At 37.7% G+C, this 27,968-nt stretch overlaps 1 protein-coding gene across 4 annotated transcripts in view; it reads right to left on the bottom strand.

Moving 5' to 3' along the window:
• Positions 1-4,578: 4,578 nt before the first annotated feature.
• Positions 4,579-27,968, bottom strand: part of LOC131165748 (protein LATE ELONGATED HYPOCOTYL-like) — a 51,134-nt gene continuing 27,744 nt past the window's right edge. For all 4 annotated transcript variants that reach the window (XM_058123775.1, XM_058123774.1, XM_058123776.1 and 1 more), the window contains 3 exons: positions 6,938-7,165; positions 5,360-6,832; positions 4,579-5,270 (listed from right to left, as the gene is read on the bottom strand). In XM_058123775.1, coding sequence (XP_057979758.1) covers positions 4,857-5,270; positions 5,360-6,832; positions 6,938-7,165 — 2,115 coding nt within the window. In that variant the 3' untranslated portion in view covers positions 4,579-4,856. The remainder of the gene's footprint in view (positions 5,271-5,359; positions 6,833-6,937; positions 7,166-27,968) is intronic.

The following is a 27,968-nucleotide window of genomic DNA, read 5'->3' as shown; positions in this document are numbered from 1 at the left end:
ACCAAATAAGAGTGGTATGTATGAATGTATGTTTTTGTTCCAGGTATTTGTAAAACAGCTATGTGGCGGCTAATTATCATACGCTGAAATGTATAGGGACGTGAGTTCCAAAATGATTCCAGGTTTTGTGAAATCGGCTAGGGGCGGCTAATTATCGTACGTCGAAACAACTATGTGGCGGCTAATTACCGTACGCTGTGCCATGGATCGGTTAACTACTGCAGGAAACAGTGTCTAGCTCTATATCCGAGGGTGTGAAATATCGCCAGTATAATTTCGGTTGGTCACCGAAGTGGTGTGAGCTATATGCTAAATTGTATGAAGCAATGGATTCATTATGGGCCTGAGTTGTCGCAGCGTAGTTTTGCACGTGGCAATGTAATCGTGGTGAGATTAGGTGACCTTTTGTAGTTGCATATGTAGCAATGGATTCACTATTGAGCCTGAGTCGTCCCTTCATAGTTGCGCGTGTAGTAATGTAATCGCTATGAGATTAGGTGACCTTGTGTAGTTGCGTATGGAGCAATGTAATCACTATTGGGCCTTGATCGTAGCAGCATAGTTGCGTATGTAGCAATGTAATCGCTATGAGACGAGGTGACCTTGTGTAGTTGCGAACTAGTGTGACAACACTGACTGTATGTATGTATGTATGTTTTGGGTATCGTATGAACTAGAATGGTTTTCTAAAAATAATGGAACTGTATGGAATTGTATGAAATTATACGAATTGTTTTAAACTATATTGTATCTTTTATAGTGTTATGAAGTATGTAAAATGACACTGGTATGTCACACACTGATATAAACTATTTTCTTCCTTACTGAGAGGTGTCTCACCCCGAATGTACATACAATGTTTTTCAGGTCCCTCAAGTAGCCGTAAGTAGCATCCTAGCATCCGAGAGCAAGGGTGTCGTAGCTACTGCTGGTACCTACTAGGTACGAGTTTTGGTATTCTGGTTGTCGGGATAGTTTTGTGGAGACCTGGGGTATGTGTTGTAATTATGGGAATGTATATCCTAGTTTGTATAGACTCTGGTATGATACTGTTTATGTAATAAAGATCGTATTCCGCTGCATATTATGGATGAGTATGGATGATTGTATGTATGTATGTGGGCATCCATTCACCCCACGGGGTCGGACCCTCTATTTGTAGTGTATCAGGTATGTTTTAAATTGATGCAAACATAGGTTAGGTTACTAAATTCACACTTGGGACCCACCTGCGGGTTCGGGGCGTGACAAGTAGAACATTTTACATTTGGGCGAGACAAACTCTTCGCTTGAGGGCTTGCTGATAAAGGCGAGTGCCCTAGTTGTATCAGGTGTAGTAGTAGGCTGCATAACGTACTAGTGCAGAAGGAAACTACTTGTATGGGCGGCTAGATTTCCTTATTCTCGGGGCTTTCGCCGATAAACCTTTGTATGAATTGTTTGAGTACGAGATTACATCACTACCTAGGGGCTTACTAAGTAAGGTGAGTGCTCTAGTATGCTTTAGTTGTGACATTGGGTTACCTAAAGTATCAGAGTAAAGGGATGCTACTTATGGGTGGGTAATCACCCCTATCCTTGGGTAATCTCGTGGGTAAAATATCTTGTATGTGTTTGATTAGGAACAGGAAATGATTTCAGAAATTATGTTAATGATTTACAAATGATGAAAACATATACTTATGTTATTTACAAATCTCATGTTACTCACACGCTGTTTTAATATATTGTTTCTTCCCTTACTGAGATGTCTCTCACCCAAATAAAAATTATTCCTTTCAGGACCTCCATGAGATCGAGCTTATCGGGCTCGAGGTTGTTATATCATTTTGGGATATAGTAATAGAAATGGTATAATTTCTGATGATACTTTTGGGAATGTATAAATTTTATGTTTTATGTTCTATGTTTTAAGTCTTCTGAGAAATGGATGTTTGTAAATACTGAATGTTTTTGGAGATATGTGTATATATGATAATACAGGTGATGATTAGTTATTTTGGATTATAGGTAGAAATAGTAAAATCTGGTATTATATTTGTGGAGATTATATTTATCTTTTCTGATGCGTACATGATATTAGAATGTGGATTATCAAGTAAATGAATGAATTAGTAGCACTTTTGGCCCACTTAGAGGGTCGGATCATTACATGAGAGCAAACTCTACAATGGTAGGGTTGTGTTTGAGTACATAGACATGCAAAGATATTCGTTTGCATGTACATGCATGTGCACTAATGTGTATGCATATATGTGAACATGCATGTGTATGAGTATTTGCATGCATGTGTGTGTTTGCATTTGTGCATGGGTGCATGTGTTGGTTTGCATGCATGCACATATGGATGGCATAATAGTACTGTTTGTATATATATGTGTGTTTGCATTTGTGCATGGGTGCGTGTGTTGGTTTGCATGCATGCACATATGGATGGCATAACAGTACTATTTGTGTATATATATATATATATATATATATATATATATGAGTATGTGTAGGTGTGAAAACATGCATATGCACGAGCTAGGGTTTGGTAATGCATGCATGAAAATATGGATGCATGCAAGCTTAAAGGTGTCCATGAATGCATATATGGATGCATGCTTGCAGAAGTGTTTTGAGCGTGAAGGTGTGGGGATATATGCATATGAGTTTGGATGGATATGCATTAATGGGCAAGAATATATTCATGAGGTTATAGGAATGCATTTAAGGTAGAAGTGATTATGAGCATGCACACTTGTGTCTTTGTATGGATAGACTTGTGAGAGCTTGCATGGATCTAAGTGTATGCATTATATTATGAATGCATGTTATGCATCTTTATGTGTTAGGATGCATATCTTTGTGAGTTTTGACTGTTCATGCATTGCATATACAACAAATAGGTATGCACGTGTATATATGGATGTGCATTTATTTGTGAGCGTATTTTAGTGTTGGCATGCATGGACAAATATCGATGTGTGTGCATTGATCTATACATGATGGTTATGAGTGCATGCCTGTGTGTGAGCGAGTGTGTCCATACATATACATATGGGTAAATATGCATGATTAATATCGTTATTATCACTATCATTGTTATTATTATTATTGTGGCTTTTTAGTAGTGTTATTAATGGTGTAGAAAACCCAATACATATTTATAGGCATTTTATCATTTTAAAAAAATCCAAAAAATGCTCAAATCCAAAATTTGCATGACAATATTTTATCATCTTTTTATGTGTGTTAAAAACCTTGCAGATGGAGAACCAAGGACAAAACATTTGGATCTCGCCTATTTTATTTTAAGGTGGCATTTTTCTAATCACTTTAAGTCATCTTAGTGATCATACAAGTTAATTTGTGGTACCTTGAGCATTACACATTTTCTCTTCCATTTGCATGCCATTTACATTTCCCTTTGCTTTGCATGATTATTCAAGCCCTAACAAATCTAAAGAGAGGAAAATTTTGATGAAAGAACTTTGGAATGGTTGGAATCGAGGAATCAAGCCCCACTGAGGTTGTCTAGATCCACTATTGAAAAAGAATGATGGATTTTCAATTCAACAATGCAAACAACTTCACCTCAATATTAGCATAATCAAATCTAGCATCGCCACACATTAATAGAATATGGACCTATAGTGAGGTTGATTAAATAGAAAAAGCAAACATTCACTCTTGAGCACAACTAGCTTATCGAAGAAGTCATAGCTCCTGAAAGTAGCTTCACAAAGAGATAAGCTACCTGGAGCGGCTCCCTAGTGATGTCTTAGTTAAAAAGGTCAAAAAAACTAACGAGCATGCATGATTTCATAGACCTTAACAAAACTTGCATAGGGGGTTGTTTTCCACTTTTAACAATTGATAAGCTGGTAGATGCTACCTCTACTCATAAATGATTGAGCATTATGGATGCAATCTCTAGTTTAAAAAAACAAAATCCTTGTAAACCTAGAAGATAAGAAGAAAATATTCTTTATGACAGAAAGGGAAACTTTTCCTGCTGCATTATGTCATTTGGGCTTTAAAATGTGAGACCCATTTTTTATACGAGACTATATCTTCGAACAGAAGAAACAATAATACTTAAGTAATACATGGATAATATGCTCGTGAAGAACCTTAATGAAGGAAGAGATCACAAACAAAATAAGCCCGGACCATTGAAGTATAATATCAAAAGTTGAATTAATTAAATGCACCCCAACTTGTCCGGCGTTGCCCATCATCTGACAACGTCAATAATTATAGACCTCAACTTTATCCTCAACAAGTAGAACTCTCACAGTTCATAATATGAGGCCTTCCAATGCTGCCAAAACATTTTTATGCACAAGGCCCTCATTACATGAGCTAGTGCCCTTTCAAATCATGCAACAAAGAACATCCCGTTTGTTCAACAGGTTACAGATTTTTAACAAACGCCCATAACTCTACATCAGACAGCAGGGACGACTGTCTTCCAAGGACGCTAGGAGTTCCAACCCCCTTCTGCGCTAGAGCTGCATGGAAGGGAGAACTCCTTTAATCCAAAAAGCTCAATGTAATAATGCGTGATACCTTAATTTAAAGAAATTCGACTTTCTGGTAAAGAGGCCGGATGAAGGCTAGTTAATTTTCTTTCTATTATCCTCCATCCAAGTCTTTTCAAGTAGTCTCAAATGCATTTGCGTGGTCTGAAGTAAAATAAAAAATTAAAAATTAAAAAGCTAATGTAGAAATATGGTACACAAACACATAGATGGGAAGTTTCAGGAGCGTCAGGACTTAAAAATTTAAGAGTTGGAACGGGGAAAAAAATAGAATCACATGCAACTACAAAGATTTCCTTTGTATACAATTGCATGGAATATTAAATATCAAGTTGAGGCATCCCCTTCCAAGCGTATCCTCTTAGCACAATTTTCTTCACTTCCATTGGCATTTGCCACCCTGCACTCCTTTGCTTCAACTGAACATCTTTTGTAAGGTTTAAAACCTGTTCGACGAGCCTTGAGCTTTCCCTGTCCAAGCCCCATTGAAAGTAGTCCCTCTTCCCCGTTGTCATTGCCCGTCACCAATACATTTTTCTCAACTTCCCGATGACAGGAACAAGTTCCACAAGTCTTGCTGTTGAGGTCTAAACGTGATGCATCATTGTCTTTCTCATCCATGCTCTGCTTAACCCATTCAATATTATTTTTGTGATGCTCCTTATTCTTCAGATCATGCGGAGGTGAAAAGCTCTGTGGCAACACTTCTCTAGAAAACAGTGCTTGAAAAGCTATCCTCCCCTGAAAGATGATGTGACTTTAGAAGAACAGAAATGCATGCATGAAGATTTTTTTCAGAGATCAATTCATAGGATTATATTTTACCATACCTCTTCAGAGACCTCCTTCCAAGAATCATTAATGTTGCTGGCACTTCTAGTGCGGCGATTGCTAGATTCAGTAGCGGGATGATTTGCATCAGGTTCCTTTAACTCATCATTGTCATTCTCATGTTTCTCTAATACATCTGTTTCTACTTCACTGCTAGAAGGTGTGTTTGAACCACACGAAGATCGGTCCACCTGTTTTCTACTCTTTGCCTTGTTTGAATCATGGACCTCAGTTACTACTGCAGCCATCTTCTCATGATCAGGAGCTGTTAACCCAGTATTTACCTTTGCAAGTCCACTCTCCTCAGAGTCTGATGATGATGAAGTTGGTGCCTTGGAAGCAGAATTATGTGCTTGCAAAGCTTCAGAGTCTTCAGGATCCAATTGCTGATCTTGCGATGGGGGATTTTCAGAAGCATTCTCCTTCCTTTCCTTGTTGGCTGCTGATGCTTGACCAGCATCTCTTGATGGGGCTACAGTGGTGGATGCAGGAGTACATGAATAGCCAGTGAGGAGAGGAGTGCAAAAGGGGAGCAGTCCATGGGCTGCCCACCATGCAGTTGCAGCTGCTACAGTAGCAGCAGCAATTGCTGCCATACTTGGAGCAGAGGTAATTTGCCTTGGTGGAAAACCTCCAATTGTGCCTGCAGGAGAATTTTCGGAAGCTTCCACATTTGTGCAGGGCCAAAATGAAGCTGCAAAGCTTGCTGCAGCGTGGGCTGCAGGGTTTTGTAGCAGACTAGATAAAATAAGACTTGAAAAGGCAGAGGAGATGTGGAGATATGATCGGTAGTCATCTTGATTGTAATGGACAGGGTTGAAGGGAGAAGGGAAAGTGGGAACGGATGGATGAATGGATGATCTTGAGGTGTCATCTTGATTTTCAGTAGTTGCAGATGCAGCTGGATTAGTGAACACGTTAGTTTGTCCATGAACTCCTCCCATTTGATGAACCATGGATTCTCGGTATAACGAATTTAGGGCAGGAGTTTGACTACACATTCCCAGGCTTGCATCTAGAACATGCACAGGAACATGCCTTGGGTAGTTATGCGCTGCTTGCACGTCATTTGCTGGCCATGGACCAAAATTTTCATGCTCACTTAGTTTCCTTGTTTTCTCATTAGAAACCATTTTCTTGGGTGAAGTGTGAGATATCTCCAAGTCTGAGGATATGCTCGTGCCATTTTCCTGAATAGCCTGTTTGGCATCACATTTATGCTGCTGATTTTCTTTGGTCTCAGCATTGGCAAAAGATTCATTATTTTTATCCTGGTTGATGACTTCTTTCACCGAAGGCACAAACTCCCTAAAAATGCAAGAGTTTCTGAGTGCCACTGGTGTTGATATGGAGTTCTTGTTCACAGAACACATAGACGTAGGAGCTTCTTGAAAAAACGTAAAGACTTCTGAGCAACTTTCATCATCCAGATTTTTTTTTGCATTTGCCGACTTTCCATCACCACCAGGTTTCTGATAAAATTAAAAAAAAATGGCAAGACAAGTAGAAAAAAAAATTACATGAAAAAGAAACAAGAAACAAAGTTTGGATGTAGACGGAAACACAAAGGGACATGCCTCCAGAAGTGGCTCTTTCTCCAAGTCCAGTATTTGCTTAGCAGGCTGTGTAGAAGAAATTGACATAATCAGTTTTCCATCCTTTACTCCCACTTGCGAAGTAGGATCACCTGCACCTGTCTTCCGAGGATAAGGATTGCTCGGCTTCCTTTTGGGGCGTGGAGGAGGAATGTCTATGTTGAGAGCTTGTCCAACAGGAATTCCTTTAACCAGAGCTTCCTTCTCTAACTGAAAGTATGAATGCGGTTATAGAACAAAAAAAAAAAATCATATTAAAAACCTCTATAGGCAGCAGAAGTAGTAGTTGAACATCAACAAAAATTTACTCAACTATCTCAAGCACTATGGAAAATAACAATAAAGCATATTATTTACACATGAACGGGTAGCAATGCCGTCTTTTTAAAAGAAAGAAAAGAAAAGAAAAATCAGTCACAATAACAGCAGGAAAAGGTTGATTTTCTTTTATATTATTTTTGGAAAGTGAAAGTACCCTCATGCAGTACAGCCTATGCTAGTTCTATACAGAGTTCCCCAGGCATCAGTTTTTTTATACCAACTTAGTGACTTTTAGCAGTGAAAGCGAGAATTGAGAAAAAAGATTACCTCATGCACTTCTATGCCACCCCCCACCCTCACTAATTTTGATTTTCTTTTTTCCTTTTCCGGAACTGAGGATGGGGTCGCAATGATGAGGGTAGCAGGTATCAGAACCTACTAGGCAATTTTTAGTAGTAAAGGTGGAATTAAAAGTGTTAGAATTCCACTTTAACTAAAAGTTTAAGCTATTAGGTTATGGGCCAAAATGCATATCAAGCTTCAACACTCCCCAACATGTGCAGCCTGACAACAGAGATAAATACCCGATGGATAACACCCATTACAATTTGTTGGGAAGACAATAGTTTTTTAAACAAAGCATAATAAATGCAGGCAATGAGACCAGAACCCAACACCTCCTGGTAACCAGTTTTTATACCATGTTAAAATACCACTTTACCTAAAAGATTTAGTTATCAAGTTGTGGGCCAACAATGTATATCAAGCTTTAACAAAAAGAAACATAAGTTTTTTACCCCTATCTTTGGCAGATTGCAGAGTTAAAATGAAGAATGGATCACAGATCAATATTGTAACGCAAATACCAAGTCCATATTTTGTTCACAAAAAGCATACATGAATGAAGCCTGGAAGACTTCTTAAGAAGATTTATAAGCATTCCAATAGATGAACTCATGCATTAAGGACATTATTGAAGCACATATAAAGACTTGGGGAGCTGGCTTTGACATCCCTCAGTAATAATATGCGTTGATAAATGAGGTATGTACTGGCATCTTGGCATGAGTTTCTGGGACAGTAGCTAATCCAGCTACTCTGTGCTATTGCCTTGCAAGTATAAATGCTAACACATTCCCCTAAATAATTCAGAAATCTCCGTTGAATGCCAGAGTGATTCATTGGGGGAATGTTTACCTGTATAATTCTTTCCAGGACCAACCAAGAGAATGTTTCTTAGCAAGTCATTCATTAAATCCCATAAATCCATCCAAAATGTAGATATTTAAATGCAGTACCATGGACTTTTTAGTATAGGTTGATTGAGTTCACAAACAGATTCACAGCATGCATATGCACACATCAACACAAGCAAGAAGTCACATTTTCTCATGGTTCGCGTTGGTATGTTTCTAGTTTGTTTTTCTTTTTACTTATTTTATTATTCATTGATTAGTCATATCAACTGTACTAAGTTAAAATGCAGTAATTACAGGCTGCGTTAGTGGAGTTGGATTGCGGGTTTTCTTCCAAAGAAGAAAATGTGCATTTATTAGGAAAAAGAGTTACAAGAATAGAAATGGAAAAACCTGAACTTACTGATTCTTCCAATGAGAAGAGGGATGCCAAGAACTCTACTACCATGTCCAAAATAGAATCTAGAATCAATGTTCAGGGATACCTCTTCGTAAAGATGGCAAAATGAGTGCAAGGTGCTGCAACTAAAACACATTCCAAATATGGTTTAATGCTCAAGTCTTTGAGTCGGCAAGAGATGCAAGAAACACAACATGGAGAAAATCATTAGCTGGATATCGTCTTTTGATGTAACCTGTACCAGGATTATAAAAACTAGAAAAAAAAATAATTATAAGAGCATGTTAATTAGCACCTTCTTTCTTTAAGATAATTCTTTGTTTATCAGGGAAAAAAGAAGATAGAGAGGAATAAAGTGATGCAACCCAAAGCAGCCAAATACAAGTGGATGTAAATAATGCAAGCTGAAATCTCACAAGCCCATTGTGACTTAGTGGGCTCAATTAGCCCTTCATCTTGCAGTTGGCTAGTCCCTTCTGGGCCAATAGGCAGTGCTCTGGATTCATTCCCTTGTGGCTTACCTTCGTAGGGTTGATATCCTCGTTTTTCTTGAATGGAAGGCTAACAAAGAACTTTACTTTAGAGAGCAAAACAGCTCACATTTTCACGGTGCAGTATCTAGAAGCAAAATACAAGATCAGTAACAAAAAAATTTCTTAGGAAAACCAAAGCAATATCTGAGATCTCATTCTTGTCAGCTCTGTCCAGAAAACAAACAGGCATTCTGCTGACCTTTGCATGACATCATAGCAAAAGAGACACAAAGACCCCATGGTGACTCCTCAACACAATCTCCCAAATCTTCAAACTCCTCATCTAAGGTTAGAGCTATAACTCCCTAACTCTCAAGATTTTTCTAGAAAATTATGAAAAAAATCCCCCAAAACATCCAGCTCCACTGCTTTTACAAAAGGCAGGTAGCTTCCTGGAGAAGTTAACCAAAAAATCAAACTTTTCCCCAAATACACAGCTAATCAAACTGTCAAACTTTTCCCCCAAATACACAACTACAATTAATTATAGAATGCAACCAAAAAACTGACTCCAATAAAAGAACAATAATAACTCAATAATATCGAAATTTGCAGCAGACCTGCCTGCCTACAGGAAAATGTCTGAAACATCCAGACAATGCTAACTGCGAGATACAAATAAGTGTTTAGCCCATATTGTAAAACACTAAATACTAAAATAAAAAGATATGGACTGGTTGCGCATCCTCACTTGCCTAAAATGCACATAAAAAAACTCATTTACCTTCATAAACTCTTCACTTAGCCAGCTATTGTCGTAAGTAATCAGCCCTTCCATTCAACTGAAAATTAGTAGCAGGTTCAATCTCAAGTTCTTAACTGGAAAATATCTTCAACCCTCTCTGTTTCTGTTTTTCTTCTTGGTAAATGAAGTTCTATTGTTCTATTTTCAGAGAGCTGTATCACCATGATAGTAATTGTTAGCTTACCACCTTACCTAAAACTTAAGCTGTTAGGTTGTGGGCCAACAATGAATATCAAGCTTTAGCACTCCCTCATACATGCAGTCCGACAGCATGCGGAGAGAGATAAATAGCTGATTAATAACAGCCATGACAGGGAATAAAATAATTTCTAAACCACCACGCAATAAAAACGGGAAATAAGACTAAAATTCAGGACCTTTCAGTAACCTGGTTCTGATACCATGTTAGATGGGAGGGATTTCCTACCATTTTCAGCTTGAATTTGCAAGTATCCATTGAATGATTTTCGACTACAGGAAGCCCAAATGGATGTGACAAGCATCCACTGGCACAACATTGCACCACACTGACTCCTGATAAGTTTTATCAACGGAGAAACTACCAAAAGCACTTAGAAGAAACAACCTTGCACTCTTTGTTGCGCTAGAAAATGAAGGTTGTGGATGCTTCACTATTTTAATCTTTAGGTTATCCACCATCTCTTTAGCAATAATGCTTTCACCATAATGATCCCAATGATCAAGCTACACAATTCCCCATCAACTGTACACTTGAGTTATAAAGATATTCTTTCATAGCCAATCCTCATACAATGGTGTTTATGAAGCAATTATTTAATGCTGGATAACTAGTACCTCATTAAGAATATTTTCTTGCAAGCTTGCTACCTCTAAACCAACAGAGGCAACATTTTCAGCAATAAACTGCCATCATTGTCAAGACACCATCCTCAACCACCTCATCTGCCAAGTTAGCTTGCTCTTCAACTTGTTATAAGCTGGGTTTGACTATTTGCAGAACGCCTGAACTCTGTGCAATGTTCCTTTTTTGTGATTCAATGCTTACTAGGCAGGGTAATGCTTCTTCAGTGTTGTTCTAGTTCATCCATGTGTTACAATTCAGTTGAACCTCAACTTTCAGAGCATGTTGATAAGCATCCTTCACCTTATTTGGACTGTGGTGGCTAATTTGGTCTCGATTCAGCAGCCTGAACCAAATAACATATTTACTATCTCTCAGTTTTTCAGCCTCAGGAACACCTCTACGAAGAGTTAGACAACTAAACCATTTTATAATACTCCACATTTTTATGGCTGTCTTAAATTTTGAGCCTTTTGGTAAAGAGGTTGCTCACAGTCTTAAGCCCCTGGGGCAGGAATTGTGACTTCAGCTTCTCTTTCATCTGCCACCAAGTGTGATTTTTCTCACCTCTTTTTTCTCTTCCCATCTTTTTTATAGTTCGTCAACAGTCCAAACCTGTCCTATGCATTTTTGCAATAGAAATCTTCCTTCTCTCTTTATTCAGCTCTTTCAAATGAAAATAATTATCTATGTTGTCTAACAAGTCCAACAACTCATCTGGCTCCGATTCACCATCAAATTAGAATTCAACTACATGGCCTTGATTCTGCATGTCTTGCACTCCTCAATTCCTCATAAATGTTGTCAGCAGGCTGTTCACTTTCTCGGGGAACACATCCTCTTCTTTCCTCACCCAGATCAACATCTACATCAATATCTACAGCATTGTAACCAGACATCAACTGTGTAATCTGAGAATCTGCCGTTGAAGCCCTTGAATGGTCTCTTCAAAGACATCCATACTCAATACTAGCATAATAAGATCTTCTTTCAACCTGCCAGGATCAACTCTTGTAGTTATGTCATAACAACAAAAACAAGAAACCGCTAAATCAAGCCCAAGGAAAGAATCTACCTTATTACCACTTGGATGAAATCCAAACCTAGAAAAATACAAGTAGATCTAGATAATTCAAGCTGGAAATACTTCAGGCAGTAATACACTCCACATTTTCCCATTGCAGTAATTAAAAGTAAAACAGAGGATCAGTAATGCAAATTTTCTGGGTAAAACCAAAGTAAAAAACACCAAGATCTTGTTCCTCCCAGCTCTGTCCAGAAAACAATTAGTGGCCTACTGCTGAGATCTTGCAAGAAAATGCAGTGAGAGAGATTGGATTCTGGAAGTTGACGCAAGGTGACTCCTCAACCAAATCTGCCAAGTCTTCTTTTGACATATTTTGATGATAGCAAAACTTATGCACTTATGGCTGTGCTTGTGTGTTGAATTTACTTTTTTGACCTAAATTATTGTTGTTTGACAAACAGAAAAATAAGATGTCCCATTCTGGTTGTATAGCACCAGCAGAGCAAAGCATAAGACAATCTCATGCAGAGCAGGAGACTTCTTGTTACTATTTGGAGAGAGTATTTTTTTCTCTAGCACAATTGAACTTTATTTCAACTAAATCTTCAATGAAATTTGAAACAATGAATATTAAATAATTTCTAAATTAATTCCCTTGATTTTAAATTGTTTGAATATATCTTTGACTCATTTGAACAAGGGTAACTGATGTCAACGGAACAGCAAACAGCAAAGCAAAAGATTTCTTTCCTTACTTCAGCCCACATTTATTTCCTTATATCTCAATTCATTATTTTGTACAGTTAGCATATATTTAGCTTACATGTATAGGGCTTGACAGATTATAGTTTACTTGTATAGGGCAAGAATCATGCTAGACCTTATTCACTTTGCATGTATAGCATTCTTGTAAACTCTATATATAATATACAGCACTCAAGGCCAATTCATTCGGCCATTCACAAAATATTTGACATGGTATCAGAGCCAGCCGACTGCTAGGTTTTTTATTTTTTTTCCTTCGATTTTTTGTCTTCTCGGTTTCGTGGCTGCTGTGGTTTTGTTTTCTCTTCTGGAATTTTTCTCTGTTCTTTTGGTACTTCTGTGGCTGCGTGGCTGTCAGCGCAGCAGGTTTCTTGGTTGCCATTTATTCGTCCAGTTTATGTCCTTGTGATTTTCGGCAAGCAGGCAACAGTTTTCTGTTTCTGTATGTGACTTTCGGGAAGCTTTCTGGTTTGCCACTTATTTCTCCAGTTTTTGTTGCTGTTTGTGACTCTTGGCAAGCAGGCTTGTGACTTTCGGCAAGCAGGCACAGAAGGTTTCTGGTTTGCCACTTATTTCTCCAGTTTTTGTTTCTGTTTGTGACTCTCGGCAAGCAGACAACAGCTTTCTGATGCTGTTTCTGGCACTTATCTTCTCGGCACAGCAGGTTTTTGGTTCAAGATTTAATTTTTAGTGCAGTTTTTTAGTTCAAGATTTAATTTTTAGTGCAGGGAGGTTGTTCTTGGTTTTTCTTTGTACGTGCGTCGTTTATTTTGGGCTTCTAGATTTTCTGGTGGTCTGTTTCTTTCGGCACAGTCTGTTTTTTTTTCTTGGGCTTCTCAATTTTCTCCACATTTAGCATGGAGTCCGCACCTGTGTGTGCCAAGTTTACAGGCAACAATTGCCTGTTCCAGCACGTTCTCCAGTTTCTTCTATTAAGTCTTTTGCTTGAAATAATGTTTCAGATCTTAGTATGGTGTGGCATCGTCGTTTAGGCTATCCCAATACTCTGATCTTATCTCATGTATTGAACTCTGGTTTACTTAGTAATAAAGAATGTTCTTCTTTATCTCTTGAGGGTGCCTCTTGCAAACTTGGTAAAAGCAAAACTCTTCCCTTCCCTTCCCTTTGCAAGCTAGTAGAGCTTCTCAGTGTTTTGATCTTATCCATAGTGATGTTTGGGGACCTTCCCCAGTTAGTTCACATGAAAATTTTAAATACTATATGACTTTCATTGATGATCATAGTAGATTTATTTCGCTCTAAATATGAGGTTTTTCGGACTTTCACAGAGTTTTTAGCATATGTTGACAATCAATTTTCTGCTTCTATTAAGACATTACGCATAGATTATGGTGGTGAATATGTGTCTATTGAGTTTCAGGTATTTTTGGCTTCTAAAGGCATTATTCATCAACGTTCATGTCCTGCTACTCCCCAACAGAATGGAGTAGCCGAACGGAAAAATCGTTATCTCCTAGATGTGGTCCATACTTTCTTGCTAGAATCCTCTATTCCATCCTTGTTCTGGGTTGAGGCTCTGAAAACTGCTACTTGATTAATTGTAAACCTTCTCAAGTCCTACTCATGGAGTCTCCCTATTTCCGTTTATTTGCTAAGTAACCTAGTTACGATAACCTCCGTACCTTTGGTTGTGTATGTTTTGTTCATTTACCTCCTCATGAGCGACATAAATTATCTGCTCAATCTGTTTGATGTGCATTCTTGGGATACAATGTGTGTCAAAAGGGACTTGTTTGCTATGATCCTACATTACATCGTACCTGCATTTCTAGGAGTGTTATTTTCTTTGAAAATCAACATTTCTTTCCTATGTCCTCTATACCCTCCTCTCCTACTGTGATTCTCCCCTCCTTTGAGGAGAAGTTCTCAGATCCTCATTCAGTCAGTTCTCATTTTAAACAAGGTATTGTGTATACGCGGCGCCCCTGCCCACACTCTTCTGGTAGCTCATCTGATATCTGATCCTACCTCGCTCCATATTCAGTCAGTTACAGCACCTCTAGAGCCTGTGGTACGTCGCTCTTCTCGAGTGTCTGTACCGCAGAACAGGTATGGGTTTCCCTCTTCAAGTTCTGGTAACTCTGTTTCAGCTCTTACTGCTGCATTATCCAATTTAGATATTCCCACTTCCTACTCACACGCTGCTAAGCATGATTGTTGGCGACAAGCTATGCAGGAAGAAATTGCTGCTCTAGAGGCCAATCACACTTGGGACATTGAGCCTTGTCCTCCCACCTTTGTTCCTTTGGGTTGCAAATGGGTTTACTCAGTCAAGGTCCAACTGATGGAAGTCTAGATCGTTACAAAGCTCGCCTTGTTGCACTAGGGAATAATCAGGAATATGGTGTCAATTATGTAGAGACCTTTGCTCCTGTGGCTAAGATGACTACTATTCGTACGATTTTGGCTATTGTTGCTTCCAGTGAGTGGCCACTACATCAGATGGATTTCAAGAATACTTTTCTTCACGGGGATCTTAAAGAGTGAATTTATATGAAGCCACCTTGGGGCTTGTTTCCCTCTCCGACTTCACATGTGTGTAAGCTTCGTCATTCTCTTTATGGTCTCAAACAAGCTCTGAGGGTCTGGTTTGATAAATTCCGCCCCACTTCATTACAATTTTCATTCAAGCAAAGCAAGTATGACACTTCATTGTTTCTTCCGAAATGAGACATGGGTATTGTTGTTCTTTTGGTTTATGTTGATGATATTGTGATCACTGGTTCCGATTCTGCTTTACTTGTTCAGCTCAAGACTCATCTCTAAGAGTCCTTTCATATGAAATATCTTGGGTCTCTCACATATTTTCTTGGTCTTAAGGTGAACCGTAGTCCCTCAGGTATTTCACTCAATCAACATAATTATGCTAGTGACTTGATGGCCACAGCTAGCCTTCAGAAGGGTACTTTTGTTGATACTCCCATGGAATTAAATGTCAAGCTTCGCAAAGAGGAAGGTGACTTACTTGCTGATCCTAGTTTATACCGACTCACCATTACTAGACTAGAAATTTCTTTTGTGTACAGCAAGTCAGCCAGTTTCTTCAGACTCCTCGTCATCTTCATTAGGCTGATGTCCATCGGATCATACTCTATGTTCAAGGCACTTCTGCCCGTGGTTTATTCTTCCCTACAGGCAATTCTACTCGCCTTGCTGCTTAGAGCGATGCTGATTGGGCTAGTTGTGCGGATACACGTCGCTCCATCACTGGTTGGTGTGTGTTCTTAGGTGATGCATTGATCTCTTGGAAGAGTAAGAAGCAAGACAGAGTTTTGAAGTCATCGAAGGAATCTAAATACCGGGCGATGTCTCTTACTTGTTCTAAAATTATATGGCTTCAAGGCTTGCTTGCTGAGCTAGATTTTTCTGAGACCGATCCTACACCTCAACATGCTGATAATACAAGTGCTATCCAGATCACAGCCAATCATGTCTATCATGAGCGCACGAAGCATATTGAAGTCAATTGTAACTCTATCTATGAAGCATTTGAAGCTCATGTTATCACTCTTCCACACATTTCCACTGAATTAGGAATTGTGGATATCTTCACCACAACTCTCACTCGTCAGCAACATTGCTTCCTACGTAAAAAATTGATGCTTGTTGATCAACCCGCATCAATTTGAGGCGGGCTGTCAACGGAACAGCAAACAGCAAAGCAAAATATTTTTTTCCTTACTTTAGCCCACATTTATTTCCTTATATTTCAATTCATTATTTTGTACAGTTAGCATATATTTAGTTTACATGTATAGGGCTTGACAGATTATAGTGTACTTGTATAGGGCTAGAATCATGCTAGACCTTATTTACTTTCCATGTATAGCATTCTTGCAAAGTCTACATACAATATAGAGCACTCAAGGCCAATTCATTTGGCCATTCAAAAAATATTTGACAACTGACAACAATATTTTTTGTGCTTATTTTCTTGTGTTTGCAGCAATTAATTTGGCATGAATTGATAAGGATTCTTTTGAATTTTGAATTTCAAATGATAGGATACATTTTCATCTTTTCTTGTGAGGCTATATGAACTTTCCAATGCTTAAGAAACATTGTCCCACTTTTTATGGAAGCTAATTTGCATACACAAGAAATATTTGAATTGCTGAGGAGATTTATCTTTGTTTTGCATACTCATGGAAGAATAGAATCTAGAACACTCTGGTACTTATTTTATTCTTAACCAAAGTACTCAAACAATTAAAATATAGTTTACTTCCACTCACACTTCATGCAACATACAAGAGATTGAGAAGAAAAACGAGAAGACAACATATGAGACGCAAAATGCAAATGAAAATGAGAGTAGCATGAAATTTGAAAAACAAGTTTACAAAATCCAAGTGTGATTTTTCAGAAAAGTTCTCTTTAAGAAGTTTGTTTTTGCTATACATCTTGCTGTTCAAGCAATATTGCAAAAAATAAGTTCACAAGAATCAACTCATTTTTTAGTTGCTTCAATTGGTTATAAGTAGATAATCAACCATCTCATTGTCTGATAGCATACTTTTTGTTCATTAGCAAACTAAGTCATTTCATGAAGCCTAGTTTTTGCTCATGGGACGATGTGCATGAAATTGAGCTTAACGAAGAGCATTATTAGGCATGATTGGAATACAGACACTTTGTAAGTCATCCAAGATTAAGTCCCAAGATTTGTTCATGAACAGTATCATCTTATGAATCTTAGTACTCCACAATGATAGCTTATTGATAATTTATGTTGCATGAAATGGATTGAAGATTTGCATACTGAGTGCATGTGTTTAGGTGTATGAGAGAGTTGCTCTCATGTGAGTATTGGGATCAAGTATCCAAAGGCTATGTAAGGATTGGGGATTTGTGTCCCTAGTGCACATGTGTTGTTGATAAATTAGTGAAATTCTAGAGTGAGTGTCTTCGGTGAGTGGATGTAGCTCACAAGAGATTGAACCACTATAAATCATGCGTGCAACTGTTACCATTGCTTTGTTCATTTGATTTGTGGGATAGTTTTTGCAATTTATAGTCAAAGTTTGTATTGCAATATGGCTCTAAACAAATCCAATTCAACCCTCCACCTCCCCAATGGGTGCGCTCTGGCTGCCATACCCACGCCAACATCTTCAAACCAGTCATCTTATGGTTTGAGCTACAAATCTCAATAGTTTTCTAGAAAAGCAAAAAAGGGGGGGGGGGGGGGGGGGAATGCCTCAGAAACAACTAACTTTAGTGCTTTCAAGGGTGCAGGTAGCTTGTAGGGGAAACTAATTCAAATAGTCTAACTTTTCAGCTAAATACCCAACAAGTACAAAAAATTATAGAATTCCCCCAATAAATTGAATCCAATTTGAGCATCGATTGTGGACTAAAAGATTTTAAAATCTGCAGTCCAATGAACTCGCCTCGACCCACAGCAAAAAGGAAAAAATACTCTAAACTCAAAATACCCACTGGATACCAAAATAAGTGTTTAGCCAATATAGTAATACTTATCTACACGTGCACAAAACAATACTTTCTATTTGCATCAGAGAAGATAGGCGTTTCAAGGATAGGTTAGAGATTAAGGAAAGGGAATGAGGATCTAAGAGGAGTGAAGGGATGAATTGGAGATCCAATACCAAAGGTCTTCATCCTCCCCCCCCCCCCCCCCCCCCCCCCCCCCCCCCCCCCCCCCCCCCCCCCCCCCTCTTGAGGAAAAAAAAAAGCAAATTGAACCCATGAACATTGCTTCAAGTTCACTGCTACCTCCTCAAGTTTAGAATGTAACACTCTGACCCATCCATGTCATATTGTGTTAATATTACTTCATTCTATTAATAGCATCATTACTAAGTTGACTGAAATGTCATTTGCATGTGACTTTTTTATGTCTTCAAATTGACTACTTCACTCATTCTTTTAACATTTCAATTTTGAATCATTTTTACACTTCAATTTGTAATTTTTCTTTGAATTTGCAATCTGTCCAATAAATGCTCCAACCCCAACCATTTAATATTTCACAGATGGCCAAATAAATATGCAAGAAAGGCAAATGTGACTAGACCACTTTTAACAATTGATAGCAGACTCTCTATTTTAAACAATGTTTACAGTTCAATGAATCGTAATAAAATCATTTGGTAATTGAAATTAGACTAAGCTATTTTTTTTGTTTACCCAATCAACTCAACATGAATAATTAATATTCAGACTTGACACTGTTAGATTACTACTTTACCTAAAAGCTTAAGTTGTTAGGTTATGGACACTCCCCCGCACATGCAGCCCGACAGCACGTGGAGAGATAAACACACTGTTTAGCACCCATGATAGGGAACACAATAATTTCTTTTAAACATCACATAGTAAACGCACACAACAAGACTAGAACCTAGGACCTCTTGGTTATTAGAAAAAAAATAAAAAATAAAAAAAGGCAGCCCGATACACGAAACTCCCGCATTTGCAGGTCCAGGGAAGGAGCAAACCACAATGGGTCTATAGTACGCAGCCTTACCATGTTAAATAATTGGGTAAAATGGAAGACCTAAAACTCAATGGTAGATCTCTCCCACTATTTATAATATATGTCAAGCACAATCAGAACGACCACAATACCCTTACTAACCTACACCTATTACATGTTGAATAATTGGGTAAAATGGAAGACGTAAAACTCAATGATAGGTCTCTCCCTTTATTTATAATATATGTCAAGTACAATAGGAATGACCATAATACCCTCACTAGCTTACACTTACTACAAACCAAACTCTAACAATTAATAATAATTATAAATGATTAAATAACCATTAACACTCCCTCTCAAGCTGGAGCATATATATCATATGCTCCTAGCTTTTTACAAATGAATTTCACACGAACACCTCCCAAGGCTTTAATGAACAAATCAGCAAGCTGAAACTCGGACTTCACATGAATGGTTGTAATGAGCTTTTGTAAAAGTTTCGGTTGAATAAAATGACAATCAACTTCAATGTGCTTTGTCTTCTCAAGGAAGACAGGGTTAGAGGCATTATGAATAGCAACTAGACTATCACACATCAACTTCATAGGCTGAGAAAGTGGAGAACCTAGTTCTTTCAACATGTTCTTCAGCCAAAAACGTTCACATGTAGCATGCACCATAGCTCTTTATTCTGACTCAACACTCGACCTGGCCACCACAATTTGTTTCTTACTTTTCCAAGACACCAAATTACCACCGACAAAGATACAATGCCTAGTTATAGATCCTTGGACATAAGGTGACCCAGCCCATTCTGCATCTATATAATCCTTGAATATGAGTGTGACCCCGATCCTGATAGAAAATACCTCCCCCTAGTGCACCTGTGAGATATCTCAAAATTCGAATTACTACATCCTAATGACTTGTTCTTGGGGAATCGAAAAACTGATTCACAACACTCCTTGCGAAAGACATATCTGGTCGGGTGACTGTGAAATAAATGAACTTTCCAATAAGTCTCCTATACCCTAACCACCCATATCTAGCACTAACTTACTATTGGGATCCATGGGTGTATCAACAAGTTTGATCATCATCACCAGTGATCAAAATGTTATCCACATATACAATAAGCAAAATCATGTCAGATGGAGTATGACAATAAAACAGCCAAACCATGCCATTGGAGATTGTTCTAATCCATGTAATGATTTTTTAAGTCAACATACTGAGCCTAACTCCCCTTGAGCAACAAACCAAGGTGGTTGCTCCATATATACCTCCTCATGAAGATCACCATGTAGGAAAGTATTCTTCACATCTAACTAATGTAGAGGTCAATTACAAGTAGTGGCTAAAGAAATGACCAACCGTACTGAGGTAAGTTTACAGACCGAAGAGAACGTGTCAGAATAATCCAAACTATACACCTGAGTATAGCCCTTAGCAATAAGGCAGACCTTCAAACGAGCCACAAAACCATTAGGATTGACTTTCACATTGCACGGCTAGCAACAACCAACAACAGACTTTTATTGGAGGAAGCGGTACCAAATCCCAAGTATCATTATCATGTAGTGCACGCTGTTGACCTTATAGGTCATATCCCGTTTAGATAATGACAAATATCTTGGTATCTTACCTTTTCCCTAAGTTTGTGTGCAGGTTCATTCTTACATCATATGGTGGCATATGGAGATACAAGGGAAATGAAGACCAAAATTGTTTTTATTTGAATTTAATATTTTAATTTTTTTGGGTCTGTAATAATTATCGGTTTGTAATAATTAATGCATTGCATGCATGTTAGGACTATAAGCTCAATGACCTTAGATCGACCCTAGGTCCTTACACATCATTTGGAAAATCTCCTTTAACTCACAAGTCATATCTATGCAAATAAGAGTAAATTTTAAGCAAAAATAGGACTTAACTGGAAGTTTGAAAGGGCTTCGACCGACCGAACTCAGCGCGTTAAAAACGCCTCAGTCGACCGAATAGGTAAAGAGTCAATGAGTTGACTTGGCTCCAGCGACCGGTCCAAATTGAACGTACTGTTCACGGTCGACCGAACATAAAAGATGACATTTTTTACCATCCTCGGCCAACCGAACTCTAAGCTCAAAATCACCCCGGTCGATCAAATTATGGAGTTCGGCAAACCCAAGTGTGCACCGGTCGAACGAACTTGTTTAATGACAATACCCTCCCTCCCTTTTCTATTAGTATCTTCCATTACCTCATTAACCACCAATGCAACATCTAAAATCCGAACAATAAAGCACTCAAAGTTTGAGAAGCTGTGTCCATAACACATCATTTAGTATGTTAGAAAGGACTTCAGCCTGTAACACCCTTCTTTAAAGTAAATACATATGCATTCCTTAAAAATCATCCACAAAGTACTGAGAGAATCAATTTACAAGACATAAACAAACAAACACCAAATCACTCACTGTAATCTGGATAAAAATTCCAAGATTTTCCCACAATGTGATGTAGAACTGCAATAGATTCAGAAATCAGAGAGGAATTAAAGGAATAATGTGAGGGAGTAAGATGAAGACGAGAAGGATAAGAGAGAGGTAGCAGGAGAGAGAGTAGACAAGGATGGAACAAAGAATTCAAAAACAAAATAGGGGAAAGAGACAAAAAGAGAATTAGAGAGAGAATAGAACAGAGAGAGAGAGAGAGAGAGAGAGAGGAAGGGACACGGGACTACAATTGCAATCTGAGACAAAACATTAACCATCCAAAAATCTTACAAACCAGTATTTATACCCACCACTACTAACAAATTTACATAAAAACCCCAATAAAACAAAAAATTACAAAATAACTTCAAAATATTTAAATACACAAAATAAACTTAAATTAATTAAACTTCTAAAGAAAAAAATAGGGATTTCCCAAACTAAAATAAAATACCTAGCTACAATATAAACATCTAAAGTTATCCATTGGTGATTCTTCATCGAACTCCCTTTGTAAGAGAAAACCAGACCTTGAGTTCTAAAATGGCGTAGCAGCTCCTTGAGTGGGAACAAAGTTGAACATTAAATCAAGAAGCACAATTTGCATTGCAACGCCAATCACTTTTGGAGAATATCTAGAAGATCCTTCAACTGTAAGTAGCATAGAGGGTTGCAATGCCCTTTGATAAAAAATAACAAGTCTTCCAAACAAGAATACAATTTAATATCCAAATCTATTGGCAGCCCAAGAAAATATGCATTTGGTCCATTCTAGGATGATGGACAATGTTTTACTAGATTTGGTTAAGGAAAATGTGGAGAGACAAGATGCGAGAGATGGAGGCACAAGTTTATTGGATCAAGGAGAAATGATCCTTTCAAAGATAGGATCCATGATGAAACAATTTTCAACGAACTCTAAACCAAGCAACTTTTCCTTAATCTTTGGGTTAGAAATGGAAAATTAAGGTTGAAGAGCAGAGTCATTGACAAGCACATATTTCCTAGTAGTTGACAACTCATCTTGAAGTTCATTGCAAGTCTCTACAACAAAGGTTGTTGACAAGTCAAGGTCCATCTCTGGCCTAGAGGCACCAAAAATAATTAGGGTCACTAAAGACAAGTCTATGGCCTTATTTTGAGAATGTTCATGACTCATGTACACAGTAAAATCAAAAAATTGTGCAGTACTAAGATGCAAATATTTATGTAGTCATGATACTCAATTACGCAACAATTTGCAGGGGCACTTCTGATATTTGATCGTTTATCCTCAGCAATTTGAGTTTTCTCTTGAATATCTTGGGAGGATCAAGGAGTACATCATGACCATGGAGAAATTGATCTAAATTGATGAAATTCTTTAAAGATAGGAGGTGGTGTTATGGATTGATAGCTGCATAAATTTTTCAGCTTCCAAAGCCATGTGGTGAGTCTCAACTAAAGTAGTGGGACGTTTTCGAATTTGCAAATCATACGCCTTCTGATTCTGTCCCCCGGTATTTTCTTGAACATAATTACCATTCTAGGTTCCTTACTAAGAGCACACCAATGAAAGACGTCTCTAAATTTATGGTAATAATCAGTGACACTATAACAAGTTGCCTAAGATTACACAGTTGGATTGACAATTGCCAACTATGCAGGAACTAAATATATAGAACTGACTCATCATTTTTTTTCTTTTTTCTAATTGGAAAGTAAATATGGAACAATGCAAATTCCAACAAGTAGTGCAAGTTCATACAACATTACCACTAAGTCCTCGCGCAGACTTTGTAGCTTTTGAGAGATTCTTCAAATATTTCACTTCAATCTCTCACAAATGCTCCAAGAAAAATCCACTTGTAAACTAGGAAAAGGGTGCTGGCACACTGAATATATCATCCAAAAATATGTATTGAACAATCGAAGATGGATTTCTTCAAACCAACATCAAAATCTCACAAAGGAAAAGTAATTTTCTGTAGGGAATCTCTTTAGTTATCACATCTGAGTCTTAATAGAGTGCCGGAAGACTTGAATCACCCTCAAAAACATTGGAAATTGCACTCACAACCCAATTTCTCAAGTCTCCACAAAATAAAAGCCTACAAAATTCAGCAAATAAAGTCTGCATCCAGTGTGGTTCTGACAATTTCCTCCAAGAAAATGTACCATACACAAATGCTTGAAATTCCTCAGTTCAGTTTCAAAATTTCAAGTAGAAAACCCAATTATCACAGCTGGAAGCAATATCTCGCAAGTCTGAAAATACAGGAGATTCAACAACTTCCTCACATGAGTCACCTATGCACAGGCTGCTGGAAAGGCTCCTCCAGTGATGAAATTCTGGACAGTGGGAAATCAGGGACTGGGGAGTTTGAGTGGTGATGATGGTGTATCAAGAGAATACTGGCAGATCTGAGATTACAGAAGTGGGTCGGCTGGAGCACATCAGGTGGCGCAAGGGCCCACACCCCTTGTCAAGTGAATGTGATATTGCAGGGGAGGTGTTCTCGGAGGGTTCTGATTCTGATGGTCAAGGTGTTGTAAAATTTTTGCTGGAAATTGGTGTTTCAATTTCAGGGGCTCAACTATAATTTCTGTGGAGTTGCAGATGAAAAGTTTGAGGCTTTTCCTGCAGTCCCTGCCCCTTGAGTGATTTGTAAGACTCGTAGTTGTCCAACAATAACTCACAGTTATGGAGATTGAATCAAAATAACTGTTATTTTTTCTGGTCAAAGACAGCAGCAGTGCTCTGGACTTTGGCTTTACGGCTGCAAGGTGTGTGGTTTACTTATGGTATGGTATGGTTTGGCGCAGTCAGCTCTGATACCAGTCTGTTGTAGAACAGAAACAGAATACTAAATCAGAGAGAGATTGAGATAATAATGGGAGGGAGTAGAAAGAAAAGGGAAGAAGAGGAGAGGGAATAGACAAGCACAGAACAAAGAATTCAGAAACAGGACAGGGGAAATAGACAAAAAGAATTAGATACTGAACAGAACAGAACAGAAGGGAAGAAGAAGAAGGAACCTGAGAGAGAGTGAGAGAGAGAGCAATTGCAATCAGATTCAAAAAATTTTCCGTCCAAGTAACTTACAGACCAGTATTCATACCCATTACTACTAACACATATTTACATAAAATCCTCAATAAAACAAGAAATTAAAAAATAACTCCAAAGTATTTAAATATACAAAATAAACATAAATTAACTAAACTTCTTAAATAACAAGGGTTTTCGCAAACAAAGTAGAAAAACCTAGATATAATATAAACATCTAAAGTTCTCCATTGGTGATTCTACATCACTTTGTTTTCATAATCTCATTTTTAATACTTCATGCATTTCCTTCATTACATACAAAAGCCCTCCTACTTCTCAACCTCCAAATGCACCAAAAGACGCACAGGGGTACCCCAAGACTTGTTGATATACTAACCACTTTTATCATTATCTCTAACCATTCATGTGATAATAAAATAAAAAATGTTCTATGACATCACCCAAGAAACTCAAATCCAATGCCAAATGAAGCACCAGCTCTTCCTTGTAAATTTGTAGTACAGCAGTATGTGGCTGGAGCTCTATCCACCTTTTATGCATTGGTAGCATCTGTCAAGTAGCACAGCCCAGCTCTTCCTCTAGTTGTCACCTATTAGAATAGTCCCCAAGGATGCCTCCAGTGCAACTAGAAAAAAAAAAACAAAAAATCCTCCTTGCTACTTTAGATCACCAAACCGATTTTGAAGGGAACATAATGTTATTATCTTTTCAAAATTTAACCAAACTGCTTTCTTTCCAAGGGAACTTTAGCCAAGCTTTTATGAAAATCAGTTACCAAACTAATTGGCAAAAAATTCCTAACTAGTCATTTGATTTTGAGAATCACATGCCTAGGAATCTTATGTGTGGGAGTAGGATGGCCTTTCAATTGGAATCCATTACCAAAAAAATAGATGAGAATATTTTGTGGGCCTAATGGATTCTTGAGAATTCACAACTGCCCGCCATTTCCCATTCCTAGAATAAATCAAACATGGGCATCAAGAATCCTCAAAGATTCCTCTAACAAAAGACTAGCAAATTCTCCTAGGAAAAAAAGTTAGTAGAAGTAGTACTTTTACCCACTAGGACATCATACCATTTTCAAAAATTCATTAAACATCTCTAGAAGATAAAATTTTAAAACGTCACTGCTGCCTTGAAAAAAAATAATGAAAATCCATCATGAAACCATAGTGGCTTTATCCTTCCCCATCTTAAAATCAGCCCTTCTCACTTCTTCCTCCTCAAAAAGCCTCTCCAGCATACTAGTTGTATCCTCTAGGATTGCACCCATTCAACCTCTCGATCATTGCACTACCCTCATCCTCCTCCAAATAAAGATTTACAAAAAAGATTTTGTAATCTCCATGCTATTGATTTTGAGTTCTTAATCACTTCACTTTTTCCACATCATTCACTAGTTCGTCAATAAAATTCTTCCACATCATACCACTAGCCACCTACGGGACTATGACAATCCCCCTCAACCCATTTCATCGTAGTCTTGTGCAGCTGTGCCTCCAACTAGTCTCCTCTCTCATAAGGACCTCCTCCAAATCACTTAACAAAAATCCTCCTCCAACTGCTAAGTTCTATAAGAAAGTACCCTATCCTTCCAACCTATCGAATTTATCCATTTCCTATACAATCTCTCTTTTACAACCGACACATCACCAAACCCCTCAACATTCCACATTTTTAACTTCTCCTTCGCATATGTTAACTTCTTCATTAAATGAAACGTCTCCTACCGCTCTACAATATACTCATCCCACAAAACCTTAACCAAGTCCGAAAAAATTGGTTGAGTCATCAAATACTTATTTTATTATTTTAAACTTCTAGAATCCTTATATACTCATCCCACAAAACCTTAACCAAGTCCAAAAAAATTGATTTAGTCATCCAGTCAAATACTTATTTTATTATATTAAACTTCCATAATCATTTTTTTTTCTTCCAATACTTAAACCATTGAATCTTTTTCTAAAGAAGAAAATTGGTTAAGAATTACAAAGCAGCGGATAAGAAATCCACAAAACAGTTCATTAAATAGAAAAAGAAAAAACAATTCAAACCTACAAAGCTCTTAAATCACATTGAAGATCAAAATGCACACCACTTTGAAGATTCCAAAAGCAACAATGTTTTAAATTTCAATTTCAACTAAAATTTCAAGGCTTCAAAAGTATGGAAATTCCAATGTCACAATCAATTTCAATTTTGATTTTTAAAAATGATGGACATAGAAGTAAAGCATGGAATATTTTTATGAAGCTTCTAAAATAATTAACAAAAACAATAATGGAAGATTTAGAATTTCAAGGCTTCAAAAGTATGGAAATTCCAATGCCACGGTCAATTTCAATTTTGATTTTTAAAATTGATGGACATAGAAGTAAAGCATAGAATATTTTTATGAAGCTTCTAAAATAATTAACAAAAATAATAATGGAAGATCTAGAAACAAAATATTGTAAATAAAATACATTGTATGTTGCATACAAGGTGCAATAACTGTAATACAATTGCCATATTAAACATATGTAATTAATATAAATAGAATTCATAAATAAGCAGAATTTTAATTTTTTCATTGATGAATTTATTAAAAAGGCACCAAGGGGGTGAACTTAGTTACAACAAATGAGAACTAAGATACAAGTGGTGTTGAATCAACTGTGACTATGCATACAAAAAAAAAAATTGTGCATGTGTCTAGTCCATACAGTCCATTAAACCAACTAGTGAGTGTTGGAAGCCATCTAGTATACAACCCAAAAACAAACTACTGGGATCCAGAACAAGGCTTCTATCCTTTCACTGATAGGCGTAAACTTTCGAGGCCCAGATCACCTTTTCCAATGTTGCAACTACAGCCCAGTGCTGGCCGGCCAGAACAGCAGCCAGCTTCCAGAAATTGCCAAGTCCAGATGCAGTGAAGCAAAATATAGTCCACAGATTCAGCATTTGCATAAAAAGCATATGTTAGCCATGGTTATGCCCTTTTCAGAGGTTATTGATAGTGAGAATCTTCCCAAAAATTGCCTCCCAAGCAAAAAAAGAAAAGCAACTTTAGTCAGCAGTAGAGTTTTCCAAATAGCTTCCTAGGGGAAGTCAATCCTCGCCTCAGTGAAGTAGCCACTTTTGCTAACCTTCCATTCAGGCCCATTTGGATCAGTCAATTTAGGAAATTTCTATATAAGAAGCCATAGAAATCAGCAAAAGAGACAAGCACCCAATCATGGGCATTCCTCACAAAAGGGGATGCTCCAGGTTGTTCCAT

Source organism: Malania oleifera, chromosome 10 (genome assembly GCF_029873635.1).
Source record: "Malania oleifera isolate guangnan ecotype guangnan chromosome 10, ASM2987363v1, whole genome shotgun sequence".
In the NCBI taxonomy this organism is placed as follows: domain Eukaryota; kingdom Viridiplantae; phylum Streptophyta; class Magnoliopsida; order Santalales; family Ximeniaceae; genus Malania; species Malania oleifera.
Note: the sequence above shows the minus strand (reverse complement) of the source record. Positions and strands in the feature narration are given on the sequence as shown.